The following is an 18,505-nucleotide window of genomic DNA, read 5'->3' as shown; positions in this document are numbered from 1 at the left end:
AGAATATATAGCAAAAATTTGCAGTGTGATGTAACTGAAATTATACATTGAAAAATTGATTGTCTGTTAAGCATTTCATCTGTTAGAATACAGTGATAGTTTCACTTCTTTCATGTGTAGACAATTTGGAAGAGTGGTCCAGGAAATGGCTGATGGAATTCAATGTGAGCAAATGCGAGGTCTTGCACTTTGGAAAAAAGAGTACAAGCATGGACTACTTTCTAAACGGTGAGAAAATTCGTAAAGCCAAAGTACAAAGGGATCTGGGAGTGCTAGAAGAGGATTCTCTAAAGGTAAACATGCAGGTTGAGTCCATGATTAAGAAAGCGAATGCAATGTTGTCATTTATCTCAAGAGGGTTGGAATATAAAAGCACCGTTGTGCTGCTGAGACTTTATAAAGCTCTGTTAGGCCCCATTTGGAGTACTCCTCTTTTGCCTCCTTTTTTATCCTTCTAATAGTAATAATACCCTAGAATATTAAGCTGCCAGTCCTGTCCGTCCTTAAGTCACGTTTGGAATAGCTATAATATCCCAGTCCCATGTTCCCAAATATGCCCTGAGTTCATCTGTCTTACCTGTCAGACATTTTGCAGTGAAATAAATGCAGTCTAATTTATCGGTCCTATCTCGTTCTCTGCCAAGCTCTCGTCTGCCTTGACTATTTGACTTGCTTCCCTTATCGCCTGTACCAGCCTCAGCTTTTCCTCTTTCTCACTATCGCTTTGGTTCCCACCAAACCCCTTACTGATTTAAAGCCACCTGAGTAGCATGAGCAAATCTCCCTCAAGGATATTAGTCCCATTCCAATTCAGGGAGAACCATACAAGTTGGTTCTACCCATGAAGAGATCTCAATGATCCTAAAGGGTGAATCCTTGACCCCTGCACCAGCTCTTCAACCTCCCATTCTTCCATTCCTCTCTTACTAGCACGTGGCACCAGTAGTAGTCCAGATATTAGTCCCCTCGAGGACTTACTTATTAATCTCCTGCCTAGTTTCCTATATTCTCTCTGAAGAACCTCATCCCTTTCACAACCTATTTCATTGGTACCGACGTGTACAATACCCTTCTGCTGGTCACCTTCCCCTTTCAAAATACTCTATACTGTCTCCGAGACATCCTTGACCCTGGCACCAGGGAGGCAAACACCATCCTGATGTCTCACTGACAGCTGCAGAAAAGTTTTTCTGTGCCTCTGTGAAGCACATTGAGATTTTGTATTGTGGTAAAGCTGATATGTAAACAAAAGCTGCTATGTCGCTGAAAATAACTGGTCTCATCAAGAAGACCCTCATTACAGTAAAATGAATGGAAAATATTACATTTTAAGCATATTTTCTGATCATTGAAATTGCAATTGCTTTTAATACAGTTTAAGCATCTCTAATTACCTATAACTGAGGTTTTCCTATGGTTATAGCATCTATAATGTTCAAGTATTATTCAACCAGATTTAAAGCAAGCTGGACTCAACAAGAATCAAAGTAGAGTCGAGAGTGTGGTGCTGGAAAAGCACAGCAGGTCAGGCAGCATTCGAACAGCAGGAGAGTTGACAGCAGGAATTTCTGATGAAGGGCTTTTGCCCGAAATGTCAATTCTCCTGCTCCTCGGATGCTGCCTGACTTGCTGTGCTTTTCCAGCACACACTCTCGACTCTAATCTCCAGTACCTGCAGTCCTCACTTTTGCAATCAAAGTAGAGGCAGCTTTGTGTAGTGGTTCCACAACTACTGTGAACTAAGATGAGACATTTTGCATCAGATGCTCATTAGTGAAGGTTTTCACTTAATCACTCGGGCTTGACTTAAGATCAACAGTGACACACCAGTGACACACCACATGTCCAATTCTTAAATGCCCTTCCTCCTTACCACAATGGGCTTAGTGAAAACCAGATGCAAGGGAACAATGTAAAATGGGTTGAAGAGAACATCTGACCAAGCATCTGCTTGTATCAAGTATAGCTTTTATAGGAAATGCAGTGGGCGGCACGGTGGCACAATGGTTAGCACTACTGTCTCACAGCGCTAGAGACCTGGGTTCAATTCCTCAGGCGACTGACTGTGTGCAGTTTGCACGTTCTCCCCGTGTCTGCGTGGGTTTCATCCGGGTGCTCCGGTTTCCTCCCACAGTCCAAAGATGTGCAGGTCAGGTGAATTGGCCATGCTAAATTGCCCGTAGTGTTAGGTAAGGGGTAAATGTAGGGGAATGGGTGGGTTATGCTTCGGCGGGGCGGTGTAGACTTGTTGGGCCGAAGGGCCTGTTTCCACACTGTAAGTAATCTAATCCCAAAAGGTGTGCATCATGCTGTAGACAAATGCAAATTATGAAGACATTCGCCCTAGCCACAGCAGGAGTCAACATTCCTCTTTTACTTCCAACCTGAAATTAGGGCCAATTGTAGGGGAGACGCAAAGCTGTCCTGTTCTAGCAACTTAATTTTATTCTATTCTAAACCTATTTCACATTCTTTTTCCCTGAATTAAGCAGAAGTCTTGCCCCAGTTGGTCAGAATTCCAGGCCAGTCAGATAAGATTTGGACTAGAATTGATAGCCTTAAGTTGATGACCAGCCAGATACCATTCCACTTATATGCTTATCGGAAAGAATCATGAACAGAATACCAACTTACGTCTTTTGTTTCCCATTCTCTGTAGTTGACATTGGTTTTTGGAAGAGTGAAGTTTCCTGGGAGGGTGCAGGCTTCCTCACACTGTTTCTAAATGGAAGGATATCACAGTCAGGCAAAGAACCAGTCTCTCCTCACCTATTGACACTCAGTTTCAAATCCTCACCTTGAGAGAAAAACCTTAGGAGTAGGTCACAGGACATTGGTGAAAGGTTTCCAATTGTAAATCCTACAATCTTAAAATTAACAATTGGTTGTTTTAGAGTGCTGATATGAAGCACTTTTTTTTTCCTGTGTTGTGAGCATCACTGGTTTGGCCTGCATTTAATGTCCATCCTAATTATCCCTTGAGAAAGTGGTGGTGAACTGTCTTCTTCAACCACTGTAATCCATGTGATGTAGGAACACTCAAGAAAGGAGTTCCAGGATTTTGACCTTGCAACAGTGAAGGAGTGGTGACATATTTGCAAGTCGCGATGGTACGTTGCTTGGAGGGCACTTACAGGTGGTGCAGTTCCCATTGATCTGCTGACCTTATCTTCCTATGTGGAAGTCCTGGGTCTGGAAGGCTGAAGTAAGTTGCTGCAGTGTATCTTGTAGATGGTACACACTGCTGAAACTGTGGTGGGAGGAGAATGATTTAAAAAGGACGTGAAGGGAAACTTTTTTGACGTAGAGAGTGGTTCGTGTGCGAATGAACTGCCAGAGAAAGTGGTGGATGTGGGTACAGTTACAATATTTAAAAGACATTTGGATAACTACATGAATAGGAAAGGTTTGGAAGGATATGAGCCAAGCGCAGGCAGGTGGGACTAGTTTAGTTAGGGACCATGGTCAGTGTGAATTGATTGGACCGAAGGGTGTGTTTCTGTGCTGTATGGCTGTTTATAAAAGCAAAATACTGTGGATACTGGAAATCTGAAGCAGACCCTCAGAATGCTGGAGAAAGTCATCAGGTGTGGCAGTATCTGTGGATAGAAATAGAGAAACAAATGCATACCAGTTTTAAGTATGACACTTTAGGACTGTTCTTTCCTATAGGTAAGTGGCATTGAGTTAGATGATCAACCAAACTCTAAACGTGAACTCTGTTATTCTCTCCACAGCTGCTGCCAGACTTGTTGTTTCTCCAACATTCTCTGTTGAAGAATGTGGATGTGGTAGCAATCAGGCAGACTGCTTTGTCTTGGATAATGTCAAGCTAACTGAGTATTGTTGGAGCTGCACTGATCCACACTCCTGATTGGTGCCTTGTTGATGGTGGACAGGCTTTGGGGAGTCAGGAGGTGAGTTACTCACTGCAGAATTCCTAGCTTCTGGCCTGCTCCTGCACACACTGTATTTACACGGCTGGTCCATTTCTGCTGCTGGAGGTGCTTTGTGAGCTTTCACACCTGGGAGAGGTGCAACAGCGTGACAGCGACGTGCTTCTCCCACACAGCAGAGTCAAACTTTGAGTCAGTGATAGCAGTACTAAAACAATTGCCTGTTTTACAAGGACTTTTGTGGATTAACCACTGTCCCTTTTCGTGCCCAGGCTGTCTTCATTCCTGTGATTTTAACTGAATCACAGGATATGCAAGAGACACCTGGGAGTGGTGTTCAGCATCTGTCAGGAAGAGGGGAAGAGGCAGTAGGAGAGTGCGGCCATGTTGCACTCAGGGTCTGATTTTGATCGCAGAATGTAATGCTGCTTGACCTCCTTGCTGGTCTTTGTAGCGCACTCTCAAATTTAAGTGCTATATTAACATGTAGAGGGATAATTCATGTATGCTCACCAGCTGAGCACTCTACTACAGCAACAATTTATCTTTCCATAAAGCTCAATCTGTAAAGAAAGTCATTTCACAGTATCTTACAGAGTTTTGAAATTGAGTGGATAGCGCGTGGGCTGGGGGAGGAAAGGAAAGGTCATGTTGTGGAGAGGAAGTACTCAGAGAGGCAGCACAGGAATGTGGGAACATGAGTAAGCCCCGCAGTTTGTTCTGCCATTCAATAAGATTGTGGCTGATCTGTCATTCAATTCTTTCCTATGTTCCCTGTCTCTCAATTCCCTTGCCTAATAAAATCAGTTAAATTCCATGTGGAAAATTGTGAAAACCGTGGTAAGCTTTTGGGAGTGAGAGGATCAGATTTCTCTGACCGATTATGTGAACAGTGTTCGTCGACTGTGGTCTTCAGTGGCTGAGTTCTAATTTTAAGGTTGCGATAACCCCATTTTGGTTTTCACCATTCGTGAGAAGTTTTTTCTACCCTACAGAAAGCATTCATCAGAAAAATATTTTTAATAGTCAGACATGTTATGACATCTCGGTGCTGTTGGGACTTGAACCATGTTAACAGTTTTGTCAGATCAACCATCACACTTCAAAACTAAAGGGAATATGAACCATATCTTTGCATGCAGTACTTGTTATTTCACTCTTTAAGGTCTGGTATCACTTTGTAGAAACTGTGTGGCATGCCCACCAAGGCCAATGTATTATTTCCTTTTCTCCATTCTTTCTTGGAATGTGGGTGTTGCTGGGAAGGTCAGCATTTTATTGCCCATCTTTAATTGCCCTTGAACCGAATGACTTAGAGTCATAGAGTCACAGAGATGTACAGCATGGAAACAGACCCTTCGGTCCAACCCGTCCATGCCGACCAGATATCCCAACCCAATCTGGTCCCACCTGCCAGCACCCTGCCCATATCCCTCCAAACCCTTCCTATTCATATACCCATCCAAATGCCTCTTAAATGTCGCAATTGTACCAGCCTCCACCGCTTCCTCTGGCAGCCCATTCCATACACATACCACCTTCTATGTGAAAAAGGTCTCTTTTATATCTTTCCCATCTCACCCTAAACCTATGCCCTCTAGTTCTGGACTCTCCGACCCCAGGGAAGAGACTTTGCCTACTTACCCTATCCATGCCCCTTATAATTTTGTAAACCTCTATAAGGTCACCTCTCGGCCTCTGACGCTCCAGGGAAAACAGCCCCAGCCTGTTCAGCCTCACCCTGTAGCTCAAAAATCCTCCAACCCTGGCAACATCCTTGTAAATCTTTTCTGACCCCTTTCAAGTTTCACGACATCCTTCCACTACACCTCCAATTTTGGTGTCATCTGCAAACTTACTAACTGTACATCTTATGCTCGCATCCAAATCATTTATGTAAATGACCAAAAGTAGAGGACCCAGCACCCATCCTTGTGGCACTCAGCTGGTCACAGGCCTCCAGTCTGAAAAACAATCCTCCACCACCACCCTCTGTCTTCTACCTTTGTGCCAATTCTGTATCCAAATGGCTAGTTCTCCCTGTATTTCGAGAGATCTAACCATGCTAATCAGTCTCCCATGGGGAACCTTGTCAAATGCCTTACTGAAGTTCATATGGATCACATCTACCACTCTGCCCTCATCAATCATCTTTGCTACTTACTCAAAAACGCTCAATCAAGTTTGTGAGACATGATTTTCCACGCACAAAGCCATCCCTAATCAGTCCTTGCATTTCCAAATACATGTACACTTGCTTGTCAATTTCTTGGAGCAGCTAAGACGTAACCACATTGCTGTGGATCTGGAGTCACATGTAAGCCAGACCAAGTTAGGATGGCAGATTTCCTTCCGTAAATGGCATTAGTGAACCAGAGTGTTTGTAACAAAAACAAATCAATGATTGTTGTCATGGTCGCCAGGACTGAAACTAGCTTTCACTTCCAGGGGTTTACACAGCAGTGTGATGCCAACAGCGTGGGCTCAATTCCCATCACTGGCTTGAGGTTACCATGAGGGATTCTCCTTCTCAACCTCTTCCCTTGCCTGAGGTCTGGTGGCCTTCAGGCTAAATCACCACCAGTCACTTCTCTCTAATAAGACAGCAGCCCCTATGGTCTGGTAAGACTATGGCGACAGAACTAGAAGAACTGAATTTAAATTTCACCAGCTGCTTATCAGATTTGAGCCCATTTACCCAGAGCCTTTGGCCTGTTAGTCTGGTGACATTACCACTGCCATACCTTCTCCCCACCATTGTGCCTCCTGTTCAGCATGTTAAGCTGAATGCAGTATTCCAAATGGAGTCTACCAAGGCTCCATACAGGTAAAAACAATGACTGCAGATGCTGGAAACCAGATTCTGGATTAGTGGTGCTGGAAGAGCACAGCAGTTCAGGCAGCATCCGAGGACAGGCTCCATACAGCTGAAGGTGTGGGATGAACTTTGCATTTTTTTTGGTGAAGTGCAAATTGTGTCAAGTTTTTTGGAGGGTCTTTCACCTCAAGGCCTAGCAAGCCATCTCGCTGTATCTTACCAAACTCATCTCATTCATTAACTACCTTTCTGGCATCTCTCCTGAACCATTCTAGCCCCATCTTGCCAAGACTGTTCCCAGAACAACTTACCAATCAGCTGATAAACCAATATCTTTGGTACCATATTTAAAGGCCAATGTGTACCTTGGACTCTTGCATTCTGACGCTGCCCTGCTCAGTGACAGACAGTGTAAGAATTCAGAGAAGAGGAAGATGGTGTTGGAGATACTGGCAGAGGATTGTTGTCCTCTTCCCAGAGGAGCAGCAGAGATGGCCATGACACCACACCCTAACAGCCTGATCCAAGGTCACTACCCAGTTCAGTGTAGTCTCCACGGTGTGGAGGAATAGCCAACAGTGTCACAAGAAGGTCAACGATCTTCTCCACTCCTATCACGAGCATCTCTCTGCTACCCCTCACTCACTAACTGTGGCACTACACCTGCTTCCCAGCAAGGCTCTTGTGCTACCCACTCCCACTATTGTTTGCAACATCTTCTCTCAGTTCCCCTCACAGCCTCATTCCCTACAAGCTCGTACTGACTCCGAAGTGAGAATGTTAGCGCTAGAAAGTTGGGGACCACTTCATGGAGACAGTTCTGCAGCTGGCTGAGGAAGAAAATGGTCCATGCCACTAGCACTCAGAGGATCCAGACAGAGAGGATCCTGTGGTGTGTGCAGTCAGGAACTTTGTCCACATGTCCAGTGAGGGACAGGGCTAGTAGATAGGTATGTAGGATGCAAAGGCCCTGATTTGCAGAGGCTGCAGGAGTGCAGCTGTGCTGTGGGGCCCAGCTGCCCTGACCATGCAACTATCTGGTTGTCTCTATGGAGAGGTTGCTCCAGCCCCCTCAAGGGCTGCTGGAGAGGTGCATATACCCACACTCCAGCATCCCAGCCACTAGTCCTCAGGACTATAAACATGGCGACAACAGCATTGGCCTAATGCATACTGGAGGTGTTCTTTCATCAGAAGAAGCTAGTGCGATGCCAAGGCTCACCAGGATAGAAGAGGGACTACATGCAGGCCCCTCAGAAATCTCCTCTTAGGACACTCAGCAGTGGTTGGGTCGTATATCTCTACCCTGCCTGCACCTGGTCCAATCTAGGAGTTGGCAAAAGTGAGGACTGCAGATGCTGGAAATCAGAGTCAAGATTAGAGTGGTGCTGGAAAAGCACAGCAGGTCAGGCAGCATCCGAGGAGCAGGAAAATGCACGTTTTGGGCAAAAGCCCTTTATTAGGAAGAGTTGTTTGTCTGTCGCTGCATGCAGAGTATCCAAATGCTGGTCGCTGGTGTATCCCACAAAGCAAGCCTGTGCTTCCTGAGTGACCTGCAAGTGAACCTGAGAGATGGCAATGGGATAGTGACGGGTTGGTAAGTATCAACTGTCAATATCCATTGTCAAGGGCTGTATGGAGCTGATGTCCATGGTTCATACCTTGAGATGCTATCTGGTGCTGTGCAAGCCAGTGGTGAGCTGAAGTCACCATGTACCTTCTCTGATTTCCATGTCAAGAATTCACAATATCTAGCTTGCAAGACCGCTGCCTTGCAAGACATTCATTTCACCACTCAGCAAGTGCACAAATGATGCAGCGAGCTGCTCCCGAAGTTGAGATAGGCCTTGCCAGATTTGTTGTGCAATTTTGCTACAAATCCTATCAGAGCCCACATTACTCAGGTTCCTGGGAGATTCCACAAAAATGTATTATTTGTATCCCAGCCCTGAAGTGATAAAGGCTGCATTCCGTTCATCTTTAACATCTTTGTACACTCAGGTTTAATGATTTGTTTATGTGAACATTCAAATCCCTTTGTTGATCCATGATGCTCAGTCTTTCCTCATTATTGTCTTTCTTTGGATCCAAAGTCTACATCAGAGAGGGAGCGGGCACGGTGAAATTCAGAGGGGGTTCAGTGCAAGTGGTGCTGAGTCAATGTGAACCAAAACTGGAGGAGGGGAAGCTGTGAGCCAATATTAGAGATGAAGAAGGATCACCATGATTGGGTGGAAATGGGGGAGGGGGAGAAAAGTCAAGGCCTGTGGTGAATATCAAAGTGAGGAATGAATGCTTGAAGTAGGAATTCTCTGGGGTACAACAAGTGCACAAAATATTTAAAGGGCTTGACAAGGTCGGTTCAGGAAGGAAATGTTTCCCCTTGGCTGGGAGTCTCGAACCAGGGCAGTCTCAGAGCAAGGGGTAAGCCATTCAGGATTGAAATTTCTCTCTTCACTCAGATGGTAGTGAATCTTCAGGATTCCTCACCCCAGACAGCTATGGAGGGACCATTATTGAATATGTTCAAGAGAAAAAGGAATAAACTTCTAGGTATTTAAAGACATCAACACATAATAGGGGAAATTGGCATTGAGGTAAATCAGCCATGGTCTGGTTGAATGCTGGAGTAGACTCAAAGGGCCAAATGACTCCTATGATCCAATGATCAATGACTCCCTATGATCTATGACTGCTATGACTCCTATGCTACATTAGAACTTGTCAGGGATAATCCTAATGCCGATGTGAGCCTCAGGGGGTCAACAACAAAGTTATAGCATTCTCGCTGGCCTGTAGCTGGTGAAATGTAACATATGGAAAGGCCAGTGGAGGGGACATTGTCTAGCCACATGCTGGAGAAAGTTGCATCTATACCATGTTGGGTTCAATGCTGTTGTAAGCCAGGTTACTAAGGAAATAGGATGTTAAACAGAATAGCAGAGGAAAGGGATCACAATTGGAAAGATGTAAATCAAAGACAAAGAGAGCAGAATTAATACTGGAAATAATAGACAGTGACAGAAAGGGGTAGAGAGTATATATCGAGGAATAAACCTCGAAGAGACTGGCATTTACAAGAAGAATAAAACTAAAGGCTCTACATCTGAATGCATATTATATTTTAGCAATAAAGGAAGAAATAATGGGAGCTTGACAGAAACGTGTGGCGATAATCACGGGTGATTTTAATATACACATAGACTGGAAAAGTCAGATGAGCAAAGATATCTTGAATGAGAAGCTCGTAGAATACTTTCAGGATATTGTATTAGAAAAGTTCTTTCTGAACCTAACCAGGCTATACTAGATTTGGTACTGTGCAGTGAGATAGGATTACTTAATTATCTCATAGCGAAAGTGTCTTTAATTGACCATAATATGATTGAATTTTACTTTCACCTTGAAGGGGAGATTGGCTCCAAAACAATATTTTTCAATTTAATAAGAGCAACTATGAGAGGATGAATGCCAACCTTGCTAAAATAAATTGACAAATTAAGTTAAAAGGCAGGTCAATAGAGATGTTGTGGTAGACATTTATGTGTATATTACAGAATAGATACATTCCAAGTAAGAAAAACTCTAAGGGATGGACACCCCTTCCATGTTTGGTGAAAGGGAGGACTGCAGATGCTGGAGATTAGAGTCGAGAATGTGGTGCTGGAAAAGCACAGCAGGTCAGGCAGCATCCGAGGAGCAGGAGAATCAACGTTTCGGGCAAAACCCCTTCATCAGGAATGAGGCTGTGAGCCGAGGGGGTGGAGAGATAAATGGGAGAGGGTTGGGGCTGGGGGAAGGTAGCTGACAGTGTGATAGGTAGATGAAGGGAGGGGTGATGGTGATAGTTGGAGGGGGGGGGGGGTGGAGCGGATAGATGGGAAGGAAGATGGACAGGTAGAGTATGAGAGAAATCCTATCAGAAATATAAAAACCGATAATAAAAGTTTTTAAAAATATTTAAAATTCAAGAATTAACAAAGTCAGCATTGGTCCTATAGGAAGTGAGTAAGGAGAATTGACAAAGGAAAAGAGATGGCAGATGAATTGATTTGGAATTTTGCATTATCCTTCACGATATAGGATACAAGTAACAGCCAGAAGTAGTGATAAATCAGTAAATGAAATGAAGGGAAGAACTCAGAACAATTATAATCACTACAGAAGTGGTATACAATAAATTGTTGGAGCTCTGGGTCAGGGGCCTGATAGACTTCTTCCTGGGTCTTAAAGGAAGTGGCCAGTGAGATGGTTGGTGCATTGGTTTTATTTTTTATAAATTCCCTAGATTTGGGGACTGTCCCATTAGGTTGAAAGGTAACAAAAAGGGAGGAGGTAGACAGCAGGAAACTGCAGGCCAGTTAGCTTAACATCTGTCAAAGGAAAAATGTTAGGAGCTGTTATTAACAAAGATATAGCAGGACATTTAGATAGATTCATGGAAATCAGGCAGAGTCAACATGGTTTTGTGGAAAGGTTTAACCAATCTACTGGAGTTTGTTGTAGAAGTAAAATATGTGGATATGAATCCGCACATCCACAACCTGTGGATGTACCATACTTCAGTTTCCAACAGGCATTTGGTAAAGTGCTACATCAAAGGTTATTGTGGAGAATAAAGGTTCATGCTGTAGGGGTAGCACAAAGGCATGGATGGAAGACTGGCTGGCTAACAGAAAGCAGAGAGTAAGCATTAATCGATTTTTTTCAGGTCATCAGGATGTAACAAGTGATGTGCCACAAGGATCGATGCTCTGACCTCAAACCGGTTACAATCTATACAAATGATTTGGATGAAGGGACTGCAGGTATGATTAAAAAGAAAACTGATGACTCAAAGATAAGTAGGAAAGTAAGTTGTGAAGAGGATAAATGAAGGCTATAAAAAAAGGACAGGAAGTGAGTAGGCAAAGAACTGGAAAAATGGAATTTAATGTGGAAAATGTGAAATTGTTCATGTTGGCAGGAGGAATAAATAAGAAGCATATTATATAAATGGTGAAAGATTGCAGATGGATCTGGATGTCCTTGTGCAAGAATAATGTAAGGTTAGTATGCAGGGACAGCATAGGAAACCTAATAGAATGTTATTGTTATCATTTATGACCAGGAAAATTGAACATAAAAGTTGGGAACATATGGTTCACATGTGCACGGGTGAGACTACCGTAGTATTGATTAACTTATTTCAGGAAGTTAAAAATCTCACAACACCAGGTGATAGTCCAACAGGTTTATTTGGAAGCTTTCGGAGCGCTGCTCCTTCATCACATGGTTGTGGAGTATAAGATCGTAAGACACAGAATTTATTTAAGGAAGGATGTAAGTGCATTGCAAACAGTTCAAAGAAGGTTAACCAGGCTAACACCTGGGTTGTCTTTTGATGTCAGGTTTGACAAGACATGGAGAGTTCTGGACAAAGCGATTGTGGGGCTGATGTTTCCTCTTATGGGAGAATCTAGAACTGAGGTTCATTGTTTAAAAGCAAGTGTTCGCTCATATAAAACAGAGATGTGGTTTAAAAAAACTTCTCTGGGGTTTCTGAGTCTTTCAAACTTTCTTTTCCTGAAAAGGCAGAATGAAAGAAAAGTCTTTAAGGCAGAGCTGCTGGATAGCTTCTTGTTCAGCAAAGCAGTGAAAGATTTACAGTGTTTTCTGGAGTGTGGACCTCAGATTACAATCAGGTCAGTGGTGATCCTGTTGAATAGCACAGCAGGCTCCTAGGGCCAAATGGCCTACTCCTGTTCCATGTTCAAATATTCATATGTAGCCATACGGCAACAAGGTATTGGGGAAAGACTGAGGATCACGGAAGGAAATGTTGTGGATGGGCAACAGATTAGATGTGGGGTAAATAGAGAGCACTGAAACCCTGCCTCAACTTTGCAATCCACATCATTGGCAAGAGAACCTGACAGCGCTCAAGTGCTGACCGAGGCAGCTATAATCAATCGACACTGAGGTAACAAACTCTGAGTTCACAAGCATGTTAAATTAGCTGAAAGCATTAGTCAACTCTATGCCTGTCATACACACACATACCGTGTTGATAATCCTCTGGTTGCAACAATGCACATCAAAACTGGAACCCTCAACGCAACACCTTTCCCCTGACTCCTGTCCCCAAAAACATCATTGCCCCGAAAACCCCTGATAAAAACCCTAAAACCATTCATCCTCCTGTTCATTTACCAACTCCATAGTGACCTGTTCAACCCACCTTCTCCCCGCCGTCCCTCTCAGCCCCAAGTGGAATAAATATCGGAGCAACATCTCCCAGCAGATACATGCTTTGAATCAAGGAAGCAAATGTACCAGCAAATTCCACCAGCGACCTGTAAAATAGCAGGAGGATGGAAAAACACAGCAAACCAGGCAGCATCGGGAGGCGGAGAAGTCAGTGTTTCAGGTTTTCCACCTCCTGATGCTGCCTGGCTTGCTGTGTTCTTCCAGCATCCTGCCTGTCTACGTTGGATTCCAGCACCTGTAGTTTTTTTGTCTCTGATCTGTGAAATAGCAGGCTTTGAAATGCCACTGTGACAGTGGTCTACAGTAAACAAGTTCAGGATAAACCAGAGCCCTCGTATGAGGTAAAAACAATGACTGCAGATGCTGGAAACCAGATTCTGGATCAGTGGTGCTGGAAGAGCACAGCAGTTCAGGCAGCATCCAAGAAGCTTCGAAATCGACGTTTCGGGCAAAAGCCCTTCATCAGGAATAAAGGCAGTGAGTCTGGAGCGTGGAGAGATAAGCTAGAGGAGGGTGGGGGTGGGGAGAAAGTAGCATAGAGTACATTGGGTGAGTGGGGGAGGGGATGAAGGTGATAGATCAGGGAGGAGAGGGTGGAGTGGATAGGTGGAAAAGGAGATAGGCAGGTAGGACAAGTCCAGACAAGTCATGGGGACAGTGCTGAGCTGGAAGTTTGGAACTAGGGTGAGGTGGAGGAAGGGGAAATGAGGAAACTGTTGAAGTCCACATTGATGCCCTGGGGTTGAAGTGTTCCGAGGCGGAAGATGAGGCGTTCTTCCTCCAGGCGTCTGGTGGTGAGGGAGTGGTGGTGAAGGAGGCCCAGGACCTCCATGTCCACGGCAGAGTGGGCGGGGGAGTTGAAATGTTGGGCCACGGGGCGGTGTGGTTGATTGGTGCGGGTGTCCCGGAGATGTTCCTTAAAGCGTTCTGCTAGGAGGCGCCCAGTCTCCCCAATGTAGAGGAGACCGCATCGGGAGCAACGGATACAATAAATGATATTAGTGGATGTGCAAGTAAAACTTTGATGGACATGGAAGGCTTCTTTAGGGCCTTGGATAGAGGTGAGGGAGGAGGTGTGGGCACAGGTTTTACAGTTCCTGCGGTGGCAGGGGAAAGTGCCAGGATGGGAGGGTGGGTCGTAGGGGGGCGTGGACCTGACCAGGTAGTCACGGAGGGAACGGTCTTTGCGGAAGGCGGAAAGGGGTGGGGAGGGAAACATATCCCTGGTGGTGGGGTCTGTTTGGAGGTGGTGGAAATGTCGGCGGATGATTTGGTTTACGCGAAGAATGGTACGGTGGAAGGTGAGCACCAGGGGCGTTCTGTCCTTGTTACGGTTGGAGGGGTGGGGTCTGAGGGCGGAGGTGCGGGATGTAGACGAGATGCGTTGGAGGGCATCTTTAACCACGTGGGAAGGGAAATTGCGGTCTCTAAAGAAGGAGGCCATCTGGTGTGTTCTGTGGTGGAACTGGTCCTCCTGGGAGCAGATCCGGCGGAGGCGGAGGAATTGGGAATACGGGACGTCATTTTTGCAAGAGGTAGGGTGGGAAGAGGTGTAATCCAGGTAGCTGTGGGAGTCGGTGGGTTTGTAAAAAATGCCAGTGTCAAGTCGTCATTAATGGAGATGGAGAGGTCCAGAAAGGGGAGGGAGGTGTCAGAGATGGTCCAGGTAAATTTAAGGTCAGGGTGGAATGTGTTGGTGAAGTTGATGAATTGCTCAACCACTTCGCGGGAGCATGAGGTGGCGCCAATGCAGTCATCAATGTAGCGGAGGAAGAGGTGGGGAGTAGTGCCGGTGTAATTATGGAAGATCAACTGCTCTACGTAGCCAGCAAAGAGACAGACATAGCTGGGGCCCATATGTGTGCCCATGGCTACCCCTTTGGTCTGGAGGGAGTGGGAGGATTCAAAGGAGAAATTGTTAAGGGTGAGGACCAGTTCGGCCAAACCCCCACCCTCCTCTAGCTTATCTCTCCACGCTCCAGGCTCACTGCCTTTATTCCTGATGAAGGGCTTTTGCCCGAAACGTCAATTTCGAAGCTCCTTGGATGCTGCCTGAACTGCTGTGCTCTTCCAGCACCACTAATCCAGAGCCCTTGTATATCAAACCTCCACCACCGGTGCCTGAATACAAACCCCTAAAGCACTTATGAAAAGACACATTCCAGAGGAGTGTGCCTCCCACAGATTACTTGATAGATGAATAACTTTAAAGACAGCAAATGAGGAGCTATTAGTCTGCTTTGGGGACTTACATAAATAAATAAAAGCAGTCGTTTAATTAAAATCCAGAGCTGACAAATGACTGTGAGGGATGTTATCATGCAAATGCTTGACATACTGATGTGAGATTTCTCACTCAGCTATTTTGACAGAGCCACTAACTGTTTTCACAACAATAGTGGAATTGGAATCTGATAAAGCTGTCTGAGCAATGGAACAGTAACATGAGTCATCTTCATTTCAGCACAGTCACTTAGAAAGATGTTCTCAAAAAGAATGGCATTCCATCCTGGCAATCATAATTTGGAGGTGCCAATGTTAGATTGGGGTGTGCAAAGTTAAAAATCACACCACAGCAGGTTATAGTCCAACAGGTTTATTTGGAAGCACTAGCTTTCGGAGCGCTGCTCCTTCAACACCTTCAACAACCACTTGATGAAAGAGCAGCGCTCCAAAAGCTAGTGCTTCCAAATAAACCTGTTGGACTATAACCTGCTGTTGTATGATTTTTAACTTTGTACATCCTGGCACTGGTGAACTTCTGCCTTGTTTTCCTTCCGCCCATATTCTTTATACTGCCACTATAGGCAAAAGGACAAAGTTGAAAGGTGTGGCACTGGGAAAGCACAGCAGGTCAGGCAGCATCTGAGGAGCAGGAGGATCGATGTTTTGGGCATAAGCTCTTCATCAGGAATCAAAGCATCGATTCTGCTGCTACTCAGATGCTGCCTGACCTGCTGTGCTTTTCCAGCACCACACTCTCAACTCTGATCTCCAGTATCTGCAGTTCTCACTTTCTCTCAGAGGAACAGAGGCCAGGGGAGTGAGATTCTGAAGTGGCACAGGCTGCCCAGTTGGAGGGATACAAATGGACTGGCCACTTTACTTATTAGCTACTCATTTCTAACAGTAATGATTATCTTCGTCAAACTGACTGCCACTGGGATGGGAGTGTGGGATCTGCTTTGGGCCACTTCCCACGGTGTGTACACTGGATAGAACACCTGGAACTTCTTAGGGAAAATCGGTCAATCCTGCGAAGTGTGGCGGCATTTGAGGTGAATGGGACATCTCGAGGGTGAGGTCAAAAGCAGAGTCCCGCCTCAAATTCGCCTGGGCTTGACAAAGATTCCGCTAAAGTCATAAGTTCAGAAGTTGCCAGGGTTGAAGGGTTTGAGCTACAGGGAGAGGCTGAATGGGCTGGGACTATTTTCCTGGAGCATTGGAGGCTGAGGGGTGACCTTTATAGAGATTTATAAAATCATGAGGGGCATGGATAGCGTCATTAGCCAAGGTCATTTTTCCACGGTAGGAAAGTCCAAGAGTAGAAGGATTCAATAACGAGAGGTCACGCATTCAAGGTGAGAGGTGGAAAGTTTAAGGGGGATACACGCGGCAAGTACTTCACACAGAGAGTGGTGGGTGTTTGGAACGCGTTGCCAGCAGGGGTGGTAGAGGCAGACACGGGAGATTCATTTAAGATGCGTCTGCAAAGATGCATGAGTAGGTGGGGAGCAGAGGGATACAGATGCTTAGGAATTGACCGACAGGTTTAGACAGTACATTTGGTTCGGCTCAGGCTTGGAGGGCCAAAAGGCTTGTACCTGGTTTGTAAATTTTCTTTGCTTTTTGTTCTAGAGGGCATTAGTATAAGATGAGAGGGAAAAGATATAAAAGGGACCTAAAGAGCAACTTTTTCATGCAGAAGGTATGGAATGGAATGTATGGAATGAGCGGCCAGAGGAGATGGTGAAGGCAGGTCCATTTATTACATTTAAAAGGCATCTGGATGGGTATATGAATAGGAAGGGTTTGGAGGGATATGGCAAATGCAACTAAATTAATTTAGGATATCTGGTGAGCATGGATGAGTTGGACCGAAGGAGTTGTTTCTGTGCTCTACAGCGTTATTACTCTAAAAGAGTCATATTGGACTCAAAACATTAACTCTGTTCCTCTCTACAGAGATGCTGCCAAACTGGCTGAATTTCTCCAGCTCCTTCTGTTTTTATTTTCGATTGCGCAAATTCGGTCCTCACCATACTTTTGTTTTGTGAGGTCCTTGCCAGATGTCGATCATCTGATAGCCATACATGGCACTTCCCTGTTAGTCAAAAGGCCATGAGGAGTGGGAACCCTGACTGAATTTCTGCCAAGATCAACTGAGCTAAACCTACTGCAAAGCAACTGACTCCTGGCAGATCAGAGACTGAGTTTTTGAACCTTTCAGGTCAATGTTCACCAATGACTCATTGCTTAAATGTATCAGACTATAGAGTGAGGGGTGGGGGAAGAGGTAGATCTTGTGTGCACGTTTTTGAATATGTGATAGTCTCTGAGAAACATACAATATTCTTACAGTCAAGGTAGATGCAGGAAGGATGTTTCCTCAGGCTCGGTGCAGTCAAAGATTAGGAGGCAGAGTCTCAGAGTAAGAGTCAGGCCACCTGGGACTGAAATAGGGATAATTCTTTTCACTCAGAGGGATAAATGTTTGGAGTTGTCTACCCTGGAGGTCTACTGAAGTAGATTCAAGACTGAAGTTGATAGACTTTGTAATACTATGACACCAAGGAATATGGGAAAAATGGTAAAGAAGTTGATGATCAGCCATGATATGTGTGAATGCTGGAGCAGGCTCAATGGGCTGAATGGCCTCCACCCATTCCTGTCTTCCAGGTTTCTACCCAGCAGAGGTAACCATTGTGTAATCCCTTTGCAGTTGATAAGACATTTCTGGGAAGAACAAACAAAGCAGTATGGACATTATTGGATCATTTGGTAAATTTGCCCCCTCATAGGTCAACTAGTTGGCTCTTGCTCTGGGATAGACAACCAGGAAGCTAGAAGAACACAGTAAGCCAGGCAGCATCAAGAGGTGGAGAAGTTACCATTTCGGGTGTAACCCTTCTTCAATCCTGACGTTGCCTGGCATGCTGTGTTCTTCCAGCCTCCTGCTTGTCTACCTTGGAATCCAGCATCTACAGTTTTTTTAATCCTTTATCTGAAATGGCTGGTTGCATTTTAGAAATACAGTTGGGCAATATATTAGAAACAACCTCCCAGCCCCACAAAATCTCAATTAGTAATGCAATCCATGTTCAGAGAAGTCTCAAATTTCTAAGAGGGTTCTTCCTATCCCCGAGCATAACTTTGGTGAATCATTCATGAAACCCTTGAGCTATAGAGAAAGCTGTATTCTCCAGGATTTCCAAGATTTTGCAACCAGTGGAAATAATTTCTCTCTATCCAGCAAATGCATTCTCCTTAATATCTTGAAAGGTTTGATCATCTCACCCCTTAACCTTCCAGAGTGATTCAA

At 44.8% G+C, this 18,505-nt stretch overlaps 1 protein-coding gene across 2 annotated transcripts in view; it reads right to left on the bottom strand.

The window, feature by feature from the left end:
• Positions 1-18,505, bottom strand: part of epoa (erythropoietin a) — a 64,627-nt gene that overhangs the window by 30,819 nt on the left and 15,303 nt on the right. For both annotated transcript variants that reach the window (XM_043683548.2, XM_043683549.2), the window contains exon 3: positions 2,635-2,721. In XM_043683548.2, the coding sequence (XP_043539483.1) occupies positions 2,635-2,721 (87 nt within the window). The remainder of the gene's footprint in view (positions 1-2,634; positions 2,722-18,505) is intronic.

The sequence above is a fragment of the Chiloscyllium plagiosum genome, unplaced genomic scaffold (assembly GCF_037043375.1).
Source record: "Chiloscyllium plagiosum isolate Xiang-an unplaced genomic scaffold, Cpla_swu_hap1 HiC_scaffold_44, whole genome shotgun sequence".
In the NCBI taxonomy this organism is placed as follows: Eukaryota; Metazoa; Chordata; class Chondrichthyes; order Orectolobiformes; family Hemiscylliidae; genus Chiloscyllium; species Chiloscyllium plagiosum.
This window is presented reverse-complemented; position numbering and strand designations above follow the sequence as displayed.